Consider the following 24,694-nt stretch of genomic DNA (forward strand, 5'->3'; position numbering starts at 1 on the left):
AGACCGGAAGTCGGCCATGTTGGAGGCACTTCGCATCACAACAAAGCACTGGCACTGAAGTATATCCCGAACGTTGTCAAGGAAAATGGTTAATTATTGCCATGTTTCAGGTTGTACTAATAAGACAGCTCGAGAATAATAGTGTGTGGTTTTTTTGGGGTGTCAGATTGTACATGTGCATTTATATTATAGAATAAAATACTATGAAACTAACTATGATAGTGTACAGTGTAGATAGCAAACTGGGAGTCTTTGAAATGAAAAAAAAAACATGATTGAGAGTCACTTGGCTACACCTCGAGTATCGCAATGATATCATACAGTTAAGTATAGGTTGATTAATGACGTTATTGCATTACTTACTTTGGCCTTTACAATACAACGGTCGTTGATAACTTGGTATTGCGTCTCCCTCACCCATCCACACACCATCTGGTTATAAGCCTCCAAACCCTTGTAGGATTTAAGGTCTTCCGCTGTGTATGGGCTCGGCGAGAAAACCAGGTAGTTGACTATATCGGGGTATGCAAGGAAGAATGTGAATATGAAGGAAGAATCACCGGGTCGTCACGGATCCAAGAAGAGGGAGCTAACTCGTAGGGATCTGCACCGCCAATAAATCGCTTTACCGAACTGACTTTCGTAACCCAATGTGACCAGGGTTTAAAGGCTGAACGAATGACTTGACAGCCACAGCAGAGAAAAGTTGAACCCCTGGTGGCAGATGGACTATTCTGATGATGTCTTTCATACTTACTGGACCTTGACAGTGTATTTTACTTGGCAGTCAGTGGGATAGTCACAAGCTTTCCGGTTTTCATCCAAAATATCTCAAATATTGTTCTGAAGAGGAACAAAGGTTTTACGGGTTTGGAACAACTTGGGGGTAAGTGATTAATGACAAAATTTGACCCTTTAAGCTATTGTATGGCTTCAGAAGTAACACAGAATAATATGCAAAATCTTGGATATGGATAAACCCTCTCTGACCGATACACGATCCGACATATGAATATCAGATCGGCACATCCCTAAACGCAACAAAAAACCTCAACATTAAAACTTCTTTCTTAAACTTAAACAGGTCTAATGTGATTTGATAACTGGTCTAACCAGCAGATCAGTCTCAATGAACACCATTTTATTAAGACTATCAGGGTTCCTACTCAGTTCGGAAGAGTATGGAATTTGATTCGAGTAATTTCCAGGTCTGGAAAAGTATGGAAAAAAATATTAGCATTTCCAGACTTATGCTTGTATTTAGTTTTCTATAATAGAACATTTAAAAATGTAATGGAAAATAAATTTGTCATACAGGAAGTGTGTAAAGCTGTTTAGTGATTGTCAGTCATGCCTGAATGAATTTAAAGGGATAGTTCAAACAAAAATGAAAATTATGCCAGTCTTTTTGAAGATTTTTGAACTTGGCAAATAGGACAGTGGACACAGCTATATTGTGCCATTAGCCCATTTTATGTCATGGTTTCACCACCGCCACAGAGGATGCATTAAATAGGATATTAGGTATGGCCAACCATTTAGCTTAAAGGGGGGGTGAAATGCTATTTCATGCATACTGAGTTTTTTACACTGTTAAAGAGTTGGATTCCCATGCTAAACATGGACAAAGTTTCAAAAATTAAGTTGTACGTTTGTCACAAGTTTCGGAAAGTTTTTTTCGAGTATGGCTCTGTGTGACGTTAGATGGAGCGGAATTTCCTTATATGGGTCCTAAGGCACTTCTGCCGGAAGAGCGCGCGCTCCCGTATAGCAGAGCACTGAGAGCACAACAGACTTCACTGATCAGAGCGATTTACTGATCACAGCGAGAGCGTCGCGAAAAGTCACAAAAGAAGTGTGTTTTTGGTTGCCAGGGCAAGACAACCCTGCACAGATTACCAAAAGAGAAACAGCATTAAGGGACCAGTGGATGGAGTTTATTTTTACAGAGCATCAACGGAGTTGTGCAAGTGTTTGTGTTTGTTCCCTGCATTTCGAAGATGCTTGTTTTACAAACAAGGCCTAGTTTGACGACGGATTTGCGTATCGTTTATTTCTTAAGGACGATGCAATCCCAACGAAAAAGGGTCACGATCGTGTGTTGGAGCCGCAGGCGGTGAGTAAAACTGCTTCAAATATCTCTGCCTCCTTGTTAGTGCATCCGCCTCCCAAGCCGGAGACCCGGGTTCGAGCCCCGCTCGGAGCGAGTCGTTGCTGCTGCTGCTCTCGTTCAGTTTCAGCCTCGTGATTTGATTCTGGATCATAAATAAACGGCTGAATCTGACTGTAAGCCATGGTTTATTTTGGATGATGGTTTTTTCCTCAAGGTAATGTCAGAACCGTTAAATATGTTTTTCAAAGGCTCTGGGTAATGTCACAGCTTCCAGACGCGCTCAACACAAAAGCCTACTGGTGCTCGTGATTCTTTAGCTCCGCCCACACGTCACTCCTCCAGGCGCTCGTGTTTTTCCGGGAAAAATCGGTACAGACTATCTTTCTCTTATGAATATAATAATAAAATATAATGTTTTTGGAGTTATGAAGGATGCAGTACTACTCTATAGGTACTCAAGATTAACAGGAGATTGAGTGAAAACGAGCATTTCACCCCCCCTTTAAAATATTCCTAGATAATTAGTTTGTTTCATATCTAATGTGTAAATTGTATCCAGTGTGGACTCATTTATGACAACAAACTTCCCTGTTTGCTGGTTATTTTGAGTGTCTGAAGTAAACTTTGGTGAGAGGCAGTGTGCAGACAGCAGTCACCTAATTGTCAGCTGTGAGATGTTGTTTAATGCTCCCCTTTATGCTGTAAGTTTTGTGCAATCTTGTGGGCATAAAATACTATGTTGTCAGCACACAAACAGTCCAGTACATCTACACAGCACTCACAAATATTGGGGAAATTAAATTGACCAATAACAGTTATATTGCCCTATTTGTTTAGTACTTTTCAGCATTGAATGACTTATGAATATCTAAAACATTTAATTGTATTACTATTTATAAATAAAAGCTATATTTATCATATTTTTAATAATTTTATACTCTGTCCATTAATAATCTATTTTACTGAGCTCACTGCAGTGTATTCTGGGATTGTCTTCTCCACAATACTGCCTTTCTTGTTAAACAGCCTTCAGCTTTCTGAACGAGTCGATACTGTCTAGATAGGAAACTCACTGTGTTTCAAAACAGCTGTAGGTTTACTTTGAAACGACTGAGCTTGAAAGTCCAAACAGCTCCTGATAATGAGGCCCACTGGTGCTGTGTGTATGGACACTGGTCTAGAGCTGCTGGTCACTGGCTGGCTCTGCTCTTCCCACAGTCCATTGTTTTTGTGTGTGTGGGCAGCAGCAGACGTGTGGCATAGACCCAGACTTGCTGTGTAATGTGCTATAGCACAAAGTGCTGGGAATTGCTTTTTATTCCTCCCATTACATACTTCCAGTACCACATCTGCATGCCTTGCGAAGTTGTGGTAAGCATTTTTTTTTTGTCTTACCACAGGACTGGATGTGTTTTTTATAGTCTTTTTCAGTTTGTTTGTTTTACAAATACATTCTTCTTTTGGCAATGATAGAAGCTTGTCTTTATAGCCCAAAGTATACTTTGCCCACATCCCGCAACTGTCCATGATTTGACGCAGTTTTTGTAATTATATGTGTCCGCGGGCACCATCCGTGTGCAGCCCAATATACAGCAAGCACAGGTGTGAGGTGAATGTTGAGAGAGAACAAGTCTACTAGGTGCATGTGTCAAACTCCTTCATCCACGCTCATGCAGGTTTAGTAAGCTTCGAAAGCTAGCACACACGGGTGAGCGTGAGACAGAGCTGAAAGTGGAAAAAGAAATCTGGTGGGGCTGCACGATAAATCAAAAATAAACCACACTCAATTTATTTAAAATTTTTTTTTCCTGATGCGCAGCTTGTCAGTAAAGTATGGTTGAATGCTGCTGCATCTAAAAGCCAGAGAACGCTCTCATGCAGCAACTCCAAATATGCCTATGGGCATCTTTCAATCACTGTTCATCAAGCCTTCACATGTATTTTCATATTAATAAAGTATATTTTTAATGATGATATTTGATGAGCATTGCTTTTTACAAATGCTCATTATAAGCGAGTTAAACTCGTAGTGATTTCAGACGGAGCAGCACTTTCTACTGATCAAAGAGAGATCATGGACAAGCTGCGCTTAAAAACATAATCGTAACCTTTGCATTATCATAATTGCACTAGACAGGGGTGATTTATGCAAGATTTAGTCTTAATCGCGATTTATCGTGCTCTCCTAATATCTGGGCTATGCATATGACGGTCAATTTAATTTTCATGTTGCAATTAACGCTGAAGCTTTTATAATGGTATAAAATATGTAAAGGTATACGATATTTCACGGTACACAATATTATCATGATATTGAAATAAGTAGCAAATTTTTTATTATAACGTATATATTTTTTTTAAGAGGAAAAATAACTCTATACATTTTGCATATTAAAGTGCAAATGAATTCTAAAGAACAATAGGTAACACTTTACAATAAAATCACATTAGTTAATGCATTAACTTTTAGATGAAAGAAAATATGGCCAAAAATAATTGGTGTGCTGGATTGCCCAGCAGTGTTCAGCGCACAGGTTTCACTCTCCCTCCGTCGTCACTGCACGGTGTGATGCTCTGCTCAATATTCCGCTCTATGAATGTGCATGCTGTTGAGTTGCTCATGGCCCATGTTAACGCTCCACTCGTGTATCACTCCTGCTTAAAGGAAAAAGCTAAGTCTGCTCAAATAACGTGCAGACAGGAAATTCTATGTAGTATACTTGCTCCTGTTTGCAAAAGTGCTACTGTGCTGTAACACGATGTAGTACAGCTGTACTAGACAATGCTGGTAAAATGACGCTACCCTCTCGTGATGCTATACTCGGCTCACATGCTCTGATAATAATAGCCTTGTAGGACTATACATTATTTGCAGGTTTTAAACAAAGTTAGATTTTTTTTTCTCAATGTGCGGACACAAAGTACAACCATAACTTGTTAGCCAATGACTAAATACAGATATTATTTTGTCACCTAGCACCAAATTTAGTAGCATAAGTGAGTGATTTACTCTGCTTGCATTGGAACAAATGCAGGACTTTCCATTCTGGTACACACAATTACTTAAACGATTACATGTCTTGGTATGCATTAAACGAAGAAGAAACAAATCATGTAGAAACAACGTAGGAACCGTGTGCACTAGACAAATTTTGTGCCATTTCATGTTATCTTCTCACTTTATTTTCTCTAACGTGGAAATAAGATCAGAGCAAGCAGTTTCGGAGGTAGTGTGTAAATGTGACTGGCACAACGTGAGGTCATATTTATTTTTTAATGTGCAAAAGTTTTGGAATTTGTGTGCAAGGACCTTAACAAGAGCTGTGCTTGCTCTGATCTTATTTTCACCTTATTATGGGACTCGTGTTGATCATTACACTGAGGTGTGTGCAGTCATGAGCTCATGGGTTTGCTGAGGAAACGTAATGGACTTGTTTGGGATTGTGTGAAAATGGAAGGCCACATGGCCACATGCCTCAAGTCATTTTGTTTGTGATCAGCACTGGAATATCACTGGCAGGTGTGCTGATAAGGCTTTTCTCATGCGGTTCTTAGGTTTGGTTCGCTCTGCACACACCAGTGTTTAGGACTCATTGTTCACACTGTCATTCTGCACGTGATGAAATCTGTTTGTTCAGACTGCGTCTGGTATGTGTACATCAACAACTTAAACATCAGTACGGTGTCAGCTTTCTTCTACAGGTCCGAATAATTACATTGTTTCATTTTTACAAAAATGTGTCTTTTAAGCTGTATGAGGATGGAACATTATTTATATACACACATTTTGACTTTTTTACAAAAGTTATTTGAAACATTAAAGTAGACATTTGGATTCAGTGTGCTTTTTATGTATTTTATAGGTACAGGTTTTAGGATCTGCCACTAGAGGGCGCACTACAAAAACAATAACAATCGCGTGGTTTGATGACGCTAAGAAGGAGAGTGGAATGATGGGATTTGTTGTCTTCTACCCAACCACTGACGGCCATCAATCAGATGATATGAAAACGATTACCACTCGTGTACATTAAAACACAATAATTAGCAAATTATAGTAAATGCGAGTTCAGCAATTTGTGCGAGTAGATTACATACAAAGTCAATGCAAAGATGCGATCAGACTATGGATCAGACGCGTCCTCACACGGGTCTAGAGACGCGATGCCCCACGTTTGGTGTGTTTGCCCCATAATATTAATCTTGTTGATCGTTATAATAGCATACATTTTCTGTAAAGATAAGAATCAAAACAACTCACCTGTCAAGTAAAACACAAGCGAGATCGGCATCTCTTTCTAGTTGAAGCTCTCTCCATCTAGAAAATGCAACAACGATATTGATCCTCGCTCTCTTTCTCCTCTTGTCCCAAACTCTTTTGGGTCGTTTGGTTGGCCCGAACGCTTACATTTACTGGAGCTGTCCTTGTCGACAGAACCAGCGGCAGACAGTAAACAGTAATTATGTTCCATTAATAAGTAACACAATCCACCATAAAACGTGCAAGAAGTAAATAAGGAACTGCTTGAAGCAAGCTAGTGGTTTGCTGGATGCTAGACACTACTTCCACGTTTGTCCATGGCACTGTTGTCATGTGGTTTCTACGTCAGTAAAGGCGGTAACAAAGGGTAACTAACGTCATTGACAGGCGACTGCACTGCCCCATGTCACTGTTTAGAATGGGAATTGTTAGTAATCAGCTGGACAAAATATATAACACTAGCCTAGTGGTTTTTGGATATTTTTCTTCAAATATCTTACAAATTGTACCTTTAAATCAGTTTTGTAAATTTAATTTGATGACGTCTCGTGTCTGACCCACATATACATACCAGAGACCAGTAACAACCGTAATATTTACCTGCACATTTTTATTTATTTTTTTGAAAAATATATTAGATATAAATAATGTGAACATTTTGAGTGGTGCTGAAATTATTAGAGATTTGTTTATAAGTTGAGTACACCACATAACCACCAGTAAATACTACACTGTACATTCTAGGATCATTTTAATGGACCTTTATAGCATGTGTGAAGCGCCCAGACGTGTCAGTCCCCAGTTCAGGCTTTCATCACACAGGAGCTTTGCACCTCAGCAGATGATTTCCCACAGCGAAACACCTAACTCTTGCTTAATGCAGTAAATCTTAATGCTCCTAAAATATGCCACTGTTAGTGCTTTAAGATAATGGCATTGAGTGTTTCTCAGTGTTGGCCGAGCTCTCACCCAAACCTCCTCCTGTGAGTCACTATCCTCATTACGGATCTCTGCTTCCTCTGATTCCTGCCACTAAACGATGCTAAAAATAACCACAACTGGAGCCAGGGAAACCACAAATGAGAAACAAAGCAAACATATTGTTCTTCTGTGCTCCCAGCAGCGTCAGCAAGTTTGTTCTCGGAGTGTGAATCATCCGTCTGTTCTAAAACAGACTTCCTCCTTTGAGAATAAAGTTTGGTCCTTTTTTCTCATTTGCACTGATGTGGAGGGATTCAGTATCACAACTCTGATTTATTTACTCTGTTTCCTTCTCAGCGGCAACACAGGCGGTCAAAGTTGCCCGACCACAATGGACAGGAGAAGATGGACCCTGTGGCCGTTGAGAGGCAAAACGCCCTGTCTGGGGCGAACCACGGCCAGGCAAGGCAGCGCCAGGATCAACCTGCCGTCACCACCATCATCAGAAGGGGGTCTAGATGGAGAAACAAGCCCTCTTTGAAGGACAAGAGTCTTGGTGGGCCAAAAGTTGGAGTGGGGGTTGAAAAAGCCGCCCATTATGATCCCTCAAGTAGTCGTAACTTCAGCGAGTCGCAGGCAGGGGAAATGACAAAAATCCATCTAGTAGCACCAGGAGAACCTGGCAGCGTTGAGGGTGCTCCTCAAGTCCCAAGCAGTGACTTTGTACCCAAATGTGAAATCTCGGGCAAGGACGCCTTGTCTGCCCTCCACCGCGCTGGTTCGCGGCAGTGCAGACAGGAGATCGCTAACATCGTATGCCAGCACCAAGAGGGCCAGCTCATGCCTCAGTCTCTGCCTCAGTTTTGCCCACAGCATGGTAATGCAATCCTTCAGCCATCATATCATCCGGTCATGCTTGAAAGTTAATAGACATGTAGAGCTTGTTTGTGTTCTCCCTGTCTGTATTTAGTGATCTCCAGTGCCATCCAGCATACAGATTTTGCCAACATCGACCTCTCCAAGGTAGAAAACCCAGTAAGGGTGGTTTTTATGCTGGTGGTTCATGGGCGAGCAGTCCGACAGTTGAAACGTCTCCTCAAAGCCATCTATCACAAAGACCACTTTTATTACATCCATGTGGACAAGGTAAGTTAGAAAACACAATTTTGTGCAGGATTTGTTTGAGTGTCTAATAGCTCATTTTCACCAAGTGGTACAGTTCAGGGCTGCATTTCCCAAAATACATCGTTGACCCATTGAAACCAATGGAGCTACAATCAACTTAAGCTTACGATGCTTTTGGGGAAACACAGCCCAGGACAGTACAGTTCACAGTTATCTCCATTTCAGTTGTCTTAAGTTGTGATGTCGTACCAAAAAAGTTAACCGTACCCTACCTTTTTTGGGACCCTTCTATATTGGTGTACCTAGCACAGTAGTCTGGTCTGGTGGAGCTAGACTCACTGCAGAACATTGATTGATTGACATAGAATCGTAACTTGTGCGTGCTACAAGGGAAATGAAGCATCACTTCTTCCCCCTATCTGTTTATTGTGTGTTGGGATTGTTTATATCAGAGTGTGCAAACTTTTTATTATAATGTTGTATTTTAGAATTTAATATTTTCACACGGGGGGTACGGGTGAATGTATGGATTTAAAGGGCATTAAAGTGCATGAGACGTGAATTTATATTGTATTTATTTACAGCAGTAGGGGAGAATGGAGCACAAAGTAACACTATTTTACTTTCTCAGTTTGTGTGAATCTACATGATGCTCTGAATATATATATATATTTTATACACAGTAATTTTACACTTGTCTAATACAAATGTCGCTTTGTTTCATAATTACAGTGTATACGTTTTTCTTTATTGACCCTAAAAAAATGGAAGTTAAATGTGACAACATGTAACATCTGAGGGGCATGTTGTAACTTGACCATATGACAGCTTAAAATCTTTTCTGATCGAATGAAAAAAATTAATAAACTGATTTTGGAGTTTGACACTGAACACATTGCAACCATAATTTGGACACATAAATGAGCAAAAATGCTTTACATGTCTTGAAATTATTATTTAACATTGACTTTATTCACCTGTTTCTCATTGTGTCTCAATAAAATTAAAGTAAATAGTGTAAATTACATCACTAATGTCATATTATAGCACATTGTAACGCAGTTTTACAAATAATAAATAACAGATCAGAGATTAAAATAATAGCAGATTTGTCTCATTTTAAATGAATAGTTAAAACTGAGATTTAGGGCTGGGCGATATATAAAAAAAAAAAAGATATCTCGATATTGTAAAAAAAATGTTTATGATATTGGATATATATCTTGATATGTTTGCGTTTGCATTTAAATAAAAACAAAACATGATTTTCTTTTGCCCATAAAAAAAAACTATTTAGATTGAACATCTTATTTAAGCAGTTAAAAAAATCTAGACCAAGAGATCACTTACTTCTTTTTATTGAATGAATACATGTAGGCCTATATGTAACTGAAGCAGTGCAAATTAAGTACAGAAAGTGCATTCTGTCAACTTTTTAGTCCATGCAATTCACAATTTATACTATGTAACTGGGATAAGTATTTTATTTTAATTTTTTCAACAAGTTTTTAAGCTAAGAACACAAAACCTGTCAACTGTCTGCGGTTTTAAGAGAAGCTCTTTGGCATGAAACTATGTTCCTACTGACACTAAAAACCCTCTTAGATGGGGAGCTAGTTGCTGAAGCAAATAGCTGTTTCTTATATATAAATATATATATATAAATGAATACCAAAGACTTTTGCATTCTCTCGGTCTATATTATGGAAACTGGTAAACATATCAGTGAAATTCCCCAATAGTAATTCCAAATGGCCATAGCCTATGTTTCTCTATTCAAACATCAGCAGTTGAGTAAGTGCATTTATTTTGCAATCACAAATGCAAACAATACAGTTGAGATCTCATGACAGAACACAGACCAGCTGAACGACGCTTTCATTAGATCGCTCAATTCCAGCTTGTTAGTGTTTTCAGATTATCGTCGGCGGCTCTTCAGCAATGAGGAGTGAGCACGTGCGCATGGTTGCCAGATTGCTTAAAATAAGCAAACACCGGGCAGAAAATGTATCCTTGTAACAGTGGAGATCTGATTCTGAGATTTAAACTCTTGTTATCTGGCAACCGCTATCATTAAGCTCTTGTAGTAGAGGGGCGTAGAGCAGTCAGCAGTTACAGGTTCCTTTTTTGGACATTCGCGTTCTTTTGGGAAAGTATGCTTGAATTTGAAATATTCGATATTCCCGATATATTCAAATTTTACATCGTCGTCAAAATTATTCCGATACTATCGCTAATAATCGATATATCGCCCAGCCCTACTGAGATTAAAAATGTATTTAAGCCAGAATAAAAATTTTACTATGGTAAAATAAATATTAAAACCACGTGTTACAACTTACTCCGAATTACTTTGTGCCTCGTGCTCCGCTATATTATTTAACACTTTTCTAGTAAGTTTTGTCTGTGTGTGAAGACAGTAGCGCAAAGCTGTGAATTAATGTTCCAAAGTTAAATGCACTTTAAACAAATAAAGTTTATGGTATTGAATGGTTTTAAAGTTGAATAAACTTAAACTTTAATTTTCAGTGCACTGATGTCAGACTCATTTTGGATAGTAAAGTTTGTCAAATTTTTAAATGCCCTGGCTACATTGCATATCTCTGTCATGCCATTATAAGTGTTTGATTACCACATTTGAGTGATCATTGCAAAAAATGTGTTCATATATATATATATATATATATATATATATATATATATATATATATATATATATATATATATATATATATATATATTCTGTTTATGTATATACTGTATTCTATATATAGTACCAGTCAAATATTTGGACACACGAATGGGAAAGTGTCAAAATTTTTGACTGGTACTGTACTATAATATACACAAAGAATATCGGCTGATATATCGGTATCTGCAATTTTTGTTTTGTTTTTACTCCCTAATATCGGTACCCAAAAAATCCATATCGGTCGGGAACTAGTTGAAAGTAATGATTTGCCATTCGATGAGTAAAGCTGCTGTCACATTTACAGTTTTTCAGCCTTTTTGCCACAAAATCAGGTAATTTCAGTAGGAGTTTTGAACAAAGGTGAAATATTTTCCCACACAGATTTCACCACGTTTAAAGGATTTGTTCACTTCCAGAGTTAAAATTGTCACCATTTACTCACCCTCCACTTGTTCCAAACCTGTTTGAGTTCCTTTCTTCTATTGAACACAAAAAAATTATATTTTGAACAGTTTTCTGGCCACCATTGATACCAAGATTTTTCAAAATATCTTCTTTTGTGGTCAATAAAAGAAAGAAACTCATACATGTTTGGAACGAGTGGGGAGTAAGTAAATGATGACAGAATTTTCATTCTGGTAGTGGACTAATCCTTTATGTTGGTCATGTGGATTTGCTGTGTAGGCCAAAAGAAAGCTGTTTGGTTTGAATTGGCTTCTGTGTGAAGCGGTAATATTTCAGTGCCAACACTGCTTTCAGATTGATTGATTTTTGTGAAGAATGAGAGCTGCTTTCTGAAGATAAATTCCAAAACAAACAACTATGGGAAATGAATTATACTATAAGAAATATAAAAAAACAGCTGCGGAAAGAAAATCTTTTGAAAATCTTGACTGAAATATTGACTGTCATTTGACGCACTGAATTCGGAAGCATGTTGAGGTCAAAATTCAAACACAACTGCAAAATCAGTTTACATTTGCTTTTCCTGTTTATGCAGACACAATGGAACAATTCAAACACTTGAAACAGAATAAATATTTGAATTCACATATGCTCATAAGAAAAGTAGGATTTCTTGTTAAGTTTCTTTAAAGTCAATATTGCTCAATACTAACATGTGCGTAATTACTGTTTAGTTAAACAATATTTTAACATTTGTTGAAGCCTGTGTGTGTGTGTGTGTGTGTGTGTGTGTGTGTGCATTGGTTTCAGCTGTTGGCTCAGTCGGTCCAGAATATTTGGTTATGGTCAAGTTTTTTTAGACTGCACACCACACCAGTTCAAGCCAAACTTATCATGCAGCCTCTAGTGGCATTCACAAAGCCACTTTGACCCTGTACGTCTGAGTTTTGATTTGAACTCATGTGTTAGAGCAGCTGGAGAACAAAGATGTGTGTGTAGAGTTTGCCGGTCTGTTGCTGGAGGAGCACTCACACCCTGATGCAATTTGGCACAACATCTGCTCTGTCTCTTCCTCTCAATATGACGGTCTTGTCTGATTCTAGTGTTTCATTTGAATTCATTTGTTTCACTATATTTGAGTCTTTCAAAGCTAAACTGAATTACTGACAAGAAATCTTCCTGTTTCCAGCAGCAGAAGCATTATGGCATCTAGAACTGCAGTAATCATCCTTCTTTCATGATATATCCATGTTCAAGACCACTGGTGCTCAATGAAGACTGTTATATTGTGCCTTGCAGCGTTCAAACTACATGCACCGGGAGGTGCTGCAGATAGCAGAGCTCTACCCCAACGTGAGAGCTACCCCCTGGCGCATGGTCACCATCTGGGGCGGGGCCAGTCTGCTGAAGGCCTACCTGCGCAGCATGCATGACCTGCTGTCCATGTTGGACTGGAATTGGGACTTCTTCATCAACCTCAGTGCCACAGACTTCCCTACCAGGTCAGCTTCATCTTAGTCAGTTCTACCAGTTCTACCAATTTTTTTCCGAGTAGTCGTTTTATATCATATGACCTAATGTAAGAGCTTGCAATAACACTGTTTGACTAGTGTTGCACTGTAGCACAATAATGTAATTCAGCTCTCCCTGATGCAATTCAAGAGAAGAAGAAGCAGCGGCAGTGCTTCAGGGTAAACACAGCCAAACCGGAGGCCACTGAGCACGTCTGGATGTAAATATGTAGTGCTTTCCTTTAATAACAAAATAAACACATCAAAAGCTGACAGCGGTGAGAAGGCAGCAGTTTAATACGCATCTGATTACGGAGATGTGGATGAGCTCTGTAGTTCAGTACTCCAGTAGAGTACAGTCAAATCACGTTTATTTAGTTAGTGCTTTATGCAATAGGATAGCCTTAAATCAAGAAGCTTTACAATATTATTAAACAAAAAAACATTTCATTAAAGTCATAGATTGGTTTGCAGAGATCAAAGCTTGATCCAGCTCAGGTCTGTTTTGATTCTCATAACCCTATAAGGTATTTGAAGAGAGATTATTTATCCCCAAAAAATAAAATGTCTTATTACTTAACATTTATTTGGTTTCTTATCCATATGACTTACAAAAATATAGGTAATTAGGTAATTTTAGGTAATTAAATAATTAAGTGGTGAATAAAAGAGTTTCTCTGCAATCTCATTTTGTGTGCCAAATATATTTATTTGTATAAATTAATTGTATAACTGTAATTACATAATATGATTTTCAAAAGCTGAAGTGATTACCTTAATTTGTTAGAATATGTATAACTAAATATTTTAACTAATTGCAAAAGCTTAATATTTGATAAATGTCTACTGATTAATCAGCAAAATAATCGATGATTAATCGTTCTAAAAATCGCTAGATTAATCGATTAGCAAAATAATAACCAAGCTACTCTGAGACCAATCATGAGTTGCTCTTGGGTATATTGCGATTTAGCGTTTTTAATTAATTAATTCATAAATTTTACGTTCGATTCTATTAATTATTCACTTTTCACCAACTCACAATTCCCTCACGACACCTCAGCGAACTGGACTAAGTCATTTAGTAGATGAAGCCATTCCAAGAGATTGTTCGGATGATGCCTTCAGTGCTATCTTCGTGGAACAGGCAATCCCAGAATGCATTGCAGTAAGGTCACTGAAAACAATTTGTGATTGGTTGATGATACTGATTTAAAGTGCCCCTATTAAGCCATTTCGAATGCTGCCTTTCACGCAGTGTGTAAAATAGCTGTCTGTGAATGTAAATTATCTGCAGTTGTAAAGCCAATAGTGCGAATCCCACTTCCATGATGCCACACATCACAAGGTACGCATTTGCATAATGCCCGTCTATGTTCTACGTTGATGTTTTTTCTTTTTTAATGCAAGCTGAATTAGCCAAATCAGTGTACATTGCCTGATGAACATGTAGACGTTGATACCGACCAAATCCTGTCTGCAGCAGCTAATTCCTTCCAGATGAAGACTTCACCCACAACACCCTGCAGTCAGCGATGGGTTTCTGACATGATCTCTCCTCTCCTCTCTCACTGTCATCTAAAACAGGACCAACAATGAACTTGTGGCTTTTCTGTCCCAGAACCGTGACAAGAACTTCCTAAAGTCTCACGGCAGAGAGAACGCAAGGTAAACTCCTTTCCCTTTCAACTCTGAGGTTATTCCAGGTCAGGTTACTGGTTCCCATATACTATCTGCATCTTGGGATGCTGTAAATGACAGCTCAATCAAATTTATCTACTTTGTTTGTGGGCTGGGATTATGAAGATAGTTTTTCTTTTGGATCAGAGTTATGAATTCATTCATTTAAATGATTCTAATTGATTAAAAAAATAAGTCAAACTCTAGCACTTATTTTGCTATTGAAGCAATTCTGTCTTGATGCTTTAATCCTTAAATCATGAGACGAGGAAGGATTCCCAGACCAGTCTAATGGCATGGCCTGTAGGAAACTTAATGTCCAAACTGTATGCATTAAAAATCAATGTGCTTTTCATAATGTGCCTAACTATGCACAACAGTTAAATATTTTTTTAAAGAATTTAATATTTTTATTCAGCATGGACACATTAAATTGATTAAAATGTACAATAAAGATATTGTTACCAAAAGTTTGTTTTAATTGCGTTTACTGTATTTTCATCAAATAAATGCAGCCTTGTTAATCAGGTTAACCTCATTGACCTCACTGAATGGTAGTGAATATCACCAAAACAATTATTGTGAGAATTCAATATATCGAACCAGCTCTATATTCGGATGAATGATAATTAATAATGTCAGAGAAAATGTAAAGAAAATGATGTTTTTCAATTGTATAATTATAAGAAACGTAATCGTTGTTTTCATGTTTCTCTTAACATTCGGAAAAATTGTTTTATTGACAAGTGGTGTAATGAAGTATTAACCTTTACCTTGCACCTAAAATATTCAATTTCAGAACCTTTTCAAACATATTCTTAAAATATTTAATAGTTGAATAGTGAATATCATAGATTTAAGGTTTGTAACATGAAATATAAAAACACCTGTACCATGCAGTCTACGACAGTGATATGGAATTGGAGCTCAATATAAAAGACTGTTCCAAACTACTTTTATAAAGTTTTTCTCTTTCGATTCAGGAATTTCAGCCTTTTAATGAGACTCCTTGTGTCATTCATTATGATTTCAGGATAGTTACACCGTCTTGACTCTGTTGACATGCCTCAAATAATGCAGCGGGGAAAGTGTTTATCATGGCATCAGTCAACATCCTGCTCTCTCCTGTCACGTAGGTTCATTAAGAAGCAGGGTTTGGACCGCCTGTTCCACGAATGTGACAACCACATGTGGCGTCTGGGCGAGCGCACCATCCCTGAGGGGCTGGAGGTGTCAGGAGGCTCGGACTGGTTCTCCCTCACGCACAAGTTTGTGGAGTATGTGGTAAACTCACAAGACGAGCTAGTGACGGGGCTCAAGCTGTTTTACACCTACGCTCTTCTGCCTGCTGAGGTACTTAACTAATCAAATTTAATCATAAAAGTTGAAATGACCTATTTGAAGAAACACGATGAATCACTGTTATTGTTGGGTATTAAATCTGGTTGAATCATAAATTGCTAAGTCTGTTGATGTGATACTCCATGGTAATTTGATCTAATTGGGACAGCAGTGAGCTGTAAACATTAAGTGATGTGTCCTTCCTCTCTGTCTGGTTTTCAGTCTTTCTTTCACACGGTGCTGGGAAACAGTCACATGTGCGATACTTTGGTCGACAATAATCTGCGTGTGACCAACTGGAACAGAAAGTTGGGCTGCAAGTGCCAATATAAGCACATAGTGGACTGGTGCGGCTGTTCACCAAATGACTTCAAACCCTCAGACCTCATCAGAATACAGGTCAGTGAACCGTTATGTGATCCCTGCAGTTATGTTGAGTCAGAAGCCACACTATATTGAAACAATCACAGTGAGTCTCATTCACTAACTGTGCATACAAACAATGTGCATGTTATTATTAGTGAATGGGAACCAGTGTCTTTCTTAGCAAACTGAATAGAAACTGCACCTGATCATAGACATTGAAACCACCTCAACCCTTCTTTCCTCCCATGATAGCAACTAACACGGCCTACGTTCTTCGCCCGTAAGTTCGAGTCCACTGTGAACCAGGAGGCTATTGAGATCCTGGACAACCATCTGTATGGCCAGTACCCTCCGGGCACAGTGGCACTGAAAGCGTACTGGGAGAGCCTGTTCGAGCAGGCTGATGGGGTCTCGTCCCTCAATGATGTGGCCCTCACGGCGTACTCCTCCTTCTTTAGACTTGGCCTCCATAAGCAGGAGACCACTCAAAGCAGTTCTGAGACCTGCAGGTGACAGACATATCCGTCCAATCCATTCATCCCTATTCATTTCACTTAATCCATCCAGCCTCCAGTCAGTCCCTTCATCCATCCCTCACAGTCATTGCTTAAATCGATCCCTCCATTCCCAATCAATCCATTCAAACCATCCCAATCTTTGTCAAAAATCCTTCCTTCCATCCCAAGTCCATCCATCTAATCCATCCCCCTTCAAAATCCATCCTTTCATCCATCCATTTATCCAATCCATCCGTCTTTCTATGCCAAACCACCCATCCATTCCAACCTATCCATCTATTCATTTCATCCTATTCTTTATCCCAATCCTTCCTTCCCAGTCCATCCATCCCTTCATCCAAACCCATCAATCCATTTATCCAGTCCATATCTTCATCAAAAGCCACCTTCCATCCCAATCATCCATCCATCCCAGTCTTTCTATCCCAATCATCACCCATCAAAATCCATCCTTTCATCCCAATCCATCTATCGCTCCAATCCATCCATGTATCCAATCCATCCCAGTCTTTCTATGCCAAACCATCCCTCCATTCCCACCCATCCATCTATCCAATCCATCCTAATCTTTCTATCCCAATCCATCCTTCCATCCCAGTCCATTCATCCCAACCCATCTGTCCATTTTGTCCAATCCATCCCTTCATCAAAATCCACCTTCTATCCCAATCATCCATCCATCCCAATCTTTCTATCCCAATCCATCCCTCCATCAGCATTCATCCATTCATCTCAACCCATTTAGTCCATGCATCCATTCATTCCAACCCATCCGTCCATTTATCCAATCCATCCCTTCTTCAAAATCCACCTTCCATCCCATTCATCCATCCATCAAAATTTTTCAATCCCAATCCGTCCCTCCATCAGCATTCATCCCAACCCGTCCAGTCCATGCATCCATTCCTCCAGTCCAGTCATCAGATGATTAATTTGATGATTTTTTTTTTTATACCCACAGGTTTGAACCTATTGGCTTCCCTGTCTCGGTGCACCTGTATTTTTATGATGACCGTTTCCAGGGTTATCTGGTCAGGCAGGAGGTGCAGAATATGGTGACCAGGTCCCGTGAGATGCTGGAGGTGTGGGCTGTTCCTCAAGCAACACTGCAGCTGGAACACAACCTTCATGAGTTTGAGCGCCTCAAACACCTTGAGGTGAGAAGATCCAGGTTTAAGTGGCCAAAATAATTGTAGAATTGTAGAAAGTCAATATTTTATTTTTATTTTTTATAATTACAATAAGATACATTTCTGCATTTAGAAAACGGAATGAATATGTTCTGTAGTTCTTTAACTTTGTATATTTTGTGCATGCTGTTTTGTACTAGGTTGGAACTGAGTGGGACCCAAAGGAGCGAATCTTCCGTAACTTCGGCGGAGTGATGGGACCTCTGGATGAGCCGGTGGCAGTTCAGAAGTGGGCTCGTGGACCCAACCTGACAGCCACCATAGTGTGGATTGACCCAGCACTCATAGTAGCAGCCTCCTATGACATCAGCATAGACGTTGAGGCAGAGTTTACGCAATACAAGCCACCCCTTCAGCGCCCCCTCAGGCCTGGAGTTTGGACGGTGCGTGTGCTGCGGTTGTGGCAGCGTGTAGCAGAAGCTCGATTTCTGGTCATGCCTCTGGCCTTCAAGGGACGTGAGCCCCTGCGCACAGGTGAAACATCAACGTGTAATGTCATTACAATTTAAAATAACCATTTTCTATTCGAATAAACATCTCTTATTATCAATGTTGAAAACATCCTGGTAAATATTCTTCTGGAAACCATGATAAATTTTTTCAAGATTCTTTGATGAATAAAAAGTAACATTTATTTGAAATGGAAATCTTTTGCAACATTGTAAATGCCTCTATTGCCACTTTTGATCAATTTAATGCATCCATGCTACATAAAAATAGGAATTTATAAAAAATGTAATTGTACAGACCCCAAACTTTGGAACAGTATTTTATCTATATATTTAGATTTTATTTAAATATTGAATTATATCAAATAATATAATATTATAAGCAACATTGTTACTAGTGGATAATGTTTCATAAAATTTCATAAATTATCAACATTTTGATGTAAACAATATGTATTGTCATATTGGTTCTTATAAATGATTAAATATTCTTCCTCGTGTTTTAGTAGAAAAAAAAAAGATTAAAAAACATCCACTTGCTATATTACAAATTTATTTTTGCATCACATATCAGTTACTCTGATTGTATGAAATTTTAGAATAAATATCTAAATGTTGTAGATATAGATGTATCGTGTTTAAGAATGCATTTAAGACTATTGAAGATTATTGCTTCCTGTTTTATTCTGAATGCAAATAAATATCCACAGGCTGCTGACCTTTATCTGTCTGACTGTATGCCCTTCTCTTCTCTTCTCCAGAAGACCACGGCTGGGTGCACGCGGGTCCTCCAGGTAACGTGTATTTGGAGCAAAGCTTCCAGCAGCTCGCCCAAGTGTTGAAGCTGCCACCCAGCGAGCCTGCCCTGCAGGAGGCGCAGAAGAAGACCTCTCTGGTGGGGAAGCCACTGGAGGCCTGGGTGGACAGCTCTGTGGGGGCTTTCTGGGTCACGGGAGACATTTGCTCAGAGCAGACCTCCTCCTGTCACATCATAGGACTCTGCACCAAGACCTCTTGGAGTTCCTTGTCCCCTGACCCCAAATCAGAACTGGGGCCAGTCAAAAAAGACGGTCGCATTAGGTAGCCTTGCAAGCTCAAACAAATGGAGCAGCGAAGGCTCTGAAGAACAGTCCACAAGAGTGATGTTTACGTCGTGGTCTTTCAGACCATCCCATTACTAAATCAAGGCACCTTCTTTTTGAAGACAGGAAATGGTTGAGGGTGAATCTACCAGAGAAAACGTTTAAATTTGCACAAGAAGACTGCCAGACATGGACATACAAGTCTTGCTTTTATAAATTTAATGTTCAGATGTCATGTAAATACTTTGTTACGAGGTTCAGAGTCTTATTAGCACATAGTTTACAGTGTGGGTCTGTGATACAAAGACCCAAATCTCAACGATTTTACACTTTTAGTCTTTGTTATGAGAAAAAAAAACTGCACATTATTTTCCTCGGTAAAACAGTGGCCAAAATTGGTATTTGAAGCTGTTGGAGGATAGTCGCTGGAGTCCTCTGGCTGTATCGCTATGCTTATTTTGAAGCATTAATATCAAAACTTCAGAAGCAGATTGAAGAAGTGCACTTTACTGTAAAACGAAGCTCCCTTCTGATTGGCTGAGTCTCCACAGAGGAGGCGGAGCTTGTAGAATCATCACTATTTCTGCCAGCGGATTGACACATTCGTTCACTTTACGAGTTTCAGCGCTGCATGGAATCATCGTACACGGCAAAAAAAACAAACACTAATGAAAGCCATTTGTCAGGAAACAGGAATCTGGGTTTTTTAATACTGTGACTTTTTGTTTTCACGATGAATGTCTTTTGAGTTGGAAAAACACCTTATCTGGAGGACCTTCTTTCGTCCATTCCTGCAAAGTTTTATCAGCCGCACAAATCGGAAAGTACGAAAAAACCTGTACGTGATCCAACTGAAGATCAGTCCATGATCTGTAGCTCATACATATACCGCGTAAAAGTATGTCATGCTTAATACTGGTCTTCCACCAGTTTGTTTTTAACTACAATTAAGTTTTACACTCTTTGTTGAAGTTAACTTTTGTCTTCTGTGGAACAACAACAACAAAAAAGACCGTGCGTGTAATGGTCACATCATTGAATGAATGAAACGGACTCATGTGCTGTATTTCAGGTCTTGAGAAATCTCCCCCTCCCTCCGTTTCTACAAAATCACATTTATGATTGTTTTGAAAGCTAAATTTTTTATGTTAAGTTACGAGAAAAGGAAAAACTAGTGGTATTTGGTTATTTATTTTTTAATGCACAATTCTAAAAAATCGAATGCTTCCAATCGGCGTTGAGTTTATGCACTTATCATGTGTTATCACAGAGGTTTGCAAAATTTTTAGCAAAATAGTTGGATAGAAACCCAGCAGCCATTGTCAAAATTGAAGCATTGCTTCTTGGTGCACAGATCTAAGATTTCAGAGTTAGGATGGAGGGGAAGATTTTCAGTCAGTAACTCGGTTCAACCAATAATGAAAACCACTGCTGTCACTTACAGTAGATTACTTTTATGAAGCCTTTACCTTTTTGAAGCTTGAAAGTGTTGGTTGGATGGAATTCAATGGAGGTTTAATAAAAAATATCTTAATTTGTCTTTCAAAGAAAGAAAGTAATACAAATGTGGGATGATGTAAGTGATTTTTCAGTTTTAATTGAGCTCTGTTCCTCTCACAAAGCTTCAGAGGTTGAAAATGTAGTGCTTGATTCATATAGATCTGAGGTATTTGGGGTGTTTTTGTGCTTTTTAGAGCCTGACAGCGTCGGGATTTTAAACCTCAGCTTATACAGTCTGCTTCATTTTTGTGTTCAACTGAAACTTAAATTCAAAGTACAGTTCAGATTGGAAAAGCTCTCCATTTTAATGTGTCATAGCAGGTTGTTACTGTTTTTAACCACCCACATTTGTCCATTTATGTATGACGTTTTGCTTTCTTGCCTTTCAATGAAAACGCTAAGAAACATATGTTCCAACAAATGTCTTGTGCAACATGCTGCTTTTATTTGGCAAATACAATGCTTCTTTTATAGTAGATTTTAAGTTCCCAGAGTTTAAAAGGGGATGCTTCAGGTTTTGATTTACTGATCAGTAATACAGTTGTTCTGTGTTTTAGGTTTAAAGTGTCCTTTTTCTCTTCATGTACTTGCTTCGGTGAAGCTTTTGTAGTATTTAAAGGAAACTGAAATTAGGATGAATTGAATGAATGAATGCTATTTTTGTATTTAAATTCCAATTTTAGTCTCACCGGGTCTCCACCAGTCTTAATCTGAAAGTTTGAGCCTTTTGTAGAGCCGACGGACAGCAACAGATGACACATGATGGCACAATAAAGATGTGAAATAATGTTGTTTTGTTTTGTTTTGTTGTTTTTTTTTTAAAAGCCATTTCCTTAATGACAACATCCTATAGAAAGAGACAGACATAGATATGTATACATAGATCCACATTTAACTGCTCTCGACACATCAACGCGTCTGTCTTGGCCATATTGTTGAAATGTGTTGAGTTTAGTAAGATCATCTGCTTAAATCTATTGCAGATACAGATATTCCCGCATACGTATAATAACTAAAAGTGAAGATGCGACATCTTGTTCTTGAGTGTTTACGGACCAGGATTGACTGCTACCATTCCAAATTTCCAATATGGCGGATGGTTTGCATATAGTGGCCCATGGAAACAGCCACTGATGAGGCAGCTTTGTATATGCATCTAAGGTGATTTAGTAAGAAAGCTGCACAAATGTTAGCAACAAAGTAAGGTAATATTGAATGTACGTCTATAAGCATCCTACATATAACTAAAGTGTTTTTATTTTTAAAAGCTTTATAGTTCAGAAAGTTCAACAGAACAGGAATGACCTAAAACATTTTGTCACAGTGAGCACAGCTGTGTGCAGCACAATCTTCACGAACATGTCCTGAACTGCACGCCACAGGAAGCAGTGCTGTTAAATATTTAACAGCATAAACTTCATCATAAGACTCGCTGGCATGAGTCACCGTTGCACATCAGAGACAAGACGAGGTGAAAGACGCCGTGACATCTCTAGATGAGTGCGAGAGGAAAAGTCTCAATGACTGTCAGAGATCTGCTGCTGAGAAGCAGCTCACAGATGGAGCTGATGATGGAGAACACCTCAGACCTGGAGCTGGTGGAGCAGGGAGAACACACTTATCCTGACAGCGCATACGGCTCCTCTCCAGTGGACACGGACACAGAGGACGGAGTCACACTGTCCAGCAGCACTCTCATCCTCACATACAATGAAGAGCTCATGCATAAGGTGACCACAGCTGTCCTCATGTCTATCCATCTATCTGTCTGTCCATCTGTCCATCCTTCTATCTGTCTGTCCGTCTGTCCATCCTTCTATCTGTCTGTCCATCTGTCCATCCTTCTATCTGTCTGTCCATCCTTCTATATGTCTGTCTGTCTGTCTGTCCATCCTTCTATCTGTCTGTCCATCCTTCTATATGTCTGTCTGTCTGTCTGTCCATCCTTCTATCTGTCTGTCCGTCTGTCCATCCTTCTATCTGTCTGTCCATCTGTCCATCCTTCTATCTGTCTGTCCATCCTTTTATCTGTCTGTCCATCCTTCTATCTGTCTTTTTGTCTGTCCATCTTTCTATCTGTCTGTCCGTCTGTCCATCCTTCTATCTGTCTGTCCATCCTTCTATCTGTCTGTCCATCCATCTATCTGTCTGTCCATCCTTCTGTCTGTCCTCATGTCTACCCATCTATCTGTCTGTCTGTCTGTCTGTCCATCCTTCTATCTGTCTGTCCTCATGTCTACCCATCTATCTGTCTGTCCATCCTTCTGTCTGTCCTCATGTCTACCCATCTATCTGTCTGTCTGTCTGTCTGTCTGTCCATCCTTCTATCTGTCTGTCCTCATGTCTATCCATCTATCTGTCTGTCCATCCTTCTGTCTGTCCTCATGTCTACCCATCTATCTGTCTGTCTGTCTGTCTGTCTGTCCATCCTTCTATCTGTCTGTCCTCGTGTCTATCCATCTATGTGTCTGTCCATCCTTCTATCTGTCTGTCCTCATGTCTACCCATCTATCTGTCTGTCTGTCTGTCTGTCCATCCTTCTATCTGTCTGTCCATCCATCTATCTGTCTGTCCATCCTTCTATCTGTCTGTCCATCCATCTATCTGTCTGTCCATCCTTCTGTCTGTCCTCATGTCTACCCATCTATCTGTCTGTCTGTCTGTCTGTCCATCCTTCTATCTGTCTGTCCTCATGTCTATCCATCTATCTGTCTGTCCATCCTTCTGTCTGTCCTCATGTCTACCCATCTATCTGTCTGTCTGTCTGTCTGTCTGTCTGTCCATCCTTCTATCTGTCTGTCCTCATGTCTATCCATCTATCTGTCTGTCCATCCTTCTGTCTGTCCTCATGTCTACCCATCTATCTGTCTGTCTGTCTGTCTGTCTGTCCATCCTTCTATCTGTCTGTCCTCGTGTCTATCCATCTATGTGTCTGTCCATCCTTCTATCTGTCTGTCCTCATGTCTACCCATCTATCTGTCTGTCTGTCTGTCTGTCTGTCTGTCCATCCTTCTATCTGTCTGTCCTCGTGTCTATCCATCTATGTGTCTGTCCATCCTTGTATCTGTCTGTCCATCTGTCCATCCATCTATCTGTCTGTCCATCCTTCTGTCTGTCCTCATGTCTACCCATCTATCTGTCTGTCTGTCTGTCTGTCCATCCTTCTATCTGTCTGTCCTCGTGTCTATCCATCTATGTGTCTGTCCATCCTTGTATCTGTCTGTCCATCTGTCCATCCATCTATCTGTCTGTCCATCCTTCTGTCTGTCCTCAAGTCTACCCATCTATCTGTCTGTCTGTCTGTCTGTCTGTCCATCCTTCTGTCTGTCCTCGTGTCTATCCATCTATGTGTCTGTCCATCCTTGTATCTGTCTGTCCATCTGTCCATCCATCTATCTGTCTGTCCATCCTTCTGTCTGTCCTCATGTCTACCCATCTATCTGTCTGTCCATCCTTCTGTCTGTCCTCATGTCTACCCATCTATCTGTCTGTCCATCCTTCTGTCTGTCCTCATGTCTACCCATCTATCTGTCTGTCTGT

At 39.4% G+C, this 24,694-nt stretch overlaps 1 protein-coding gene across 2 annotated transcripts in view; it reads left to right on the forward strand.

Moving 5' to 3' along the window:
• The window catches only part of LOC127944938 (xylosyltransferase 2), a 30,255-nt gene extending 8,314 nt beyond the window's left edge, over positions 1 to 21,941 (forward strand). The window contains exons 2-11 of one of the 2 annotated variants that reach the window (XM_052541382.1): positions 7,653 to 8,172; positions 8,266 to 8,441; positions 12,817 to 13,019; positions 14,616 to 14,696; positions 15,845 to 16,061; positions 16,272 to 16,448; positions 16,668 to 16,924; positions 17,895 to 18,090; positions 18,264 to 18,597; positions 19,334 to 21,941. In XM_052541382.1, the coding sequence (XP_052397342.1) occupies positions 7,653 to 8,172; positions 8,266 to 8,441; positions 12,817 to 13,019; positions 14,616 to 14,696; positions 15,845 to 16,061; positions 16,272 to 16,448; positions 16,668 to 16,924; positions 17,895 to 18,090; positions 18,264 to 18,597; positions 19,334 to 19,656 (2,484 nt within the window). In that variant the 3' untranslated portion in view covers positions 19,657 to 21,941. The remainder of the gene's footprint in view (positions 1 to 7,652; positions 8,173 to 8,265; positions 8,442 to 12,816; positions 13,020 to 14,615; positions 14,697 to 15,844; positions 16,062 to 16,271; positions 16,449 to 16,667; positions 16,925 to 17,894; positions 18,091 to 18,263; positions 18,598 to 19,333) is intronic. The other variant, XM_052541390.1, reaches the window with a different exon arrangement.
• Positions 21,942 to 24,694: the final 2,753 nt, after the last annotated feature.

Source organism: Carassius gibelio, chromosome A3 (assembly GCF_023724105.1).
Source record: "Carassius gibelio isolate Cgi1373 ecotype wild population from Czech Republic chromosome A3, carGib1.2-hapl.c, whole genome shotgun sequence".
Taxonomy (NCBI): Eukaryota; Metazoa; Chordata; class Actinopteri; order Cypriniformes; family Cyprinidae; genus Carassius; species Carassius gibelio.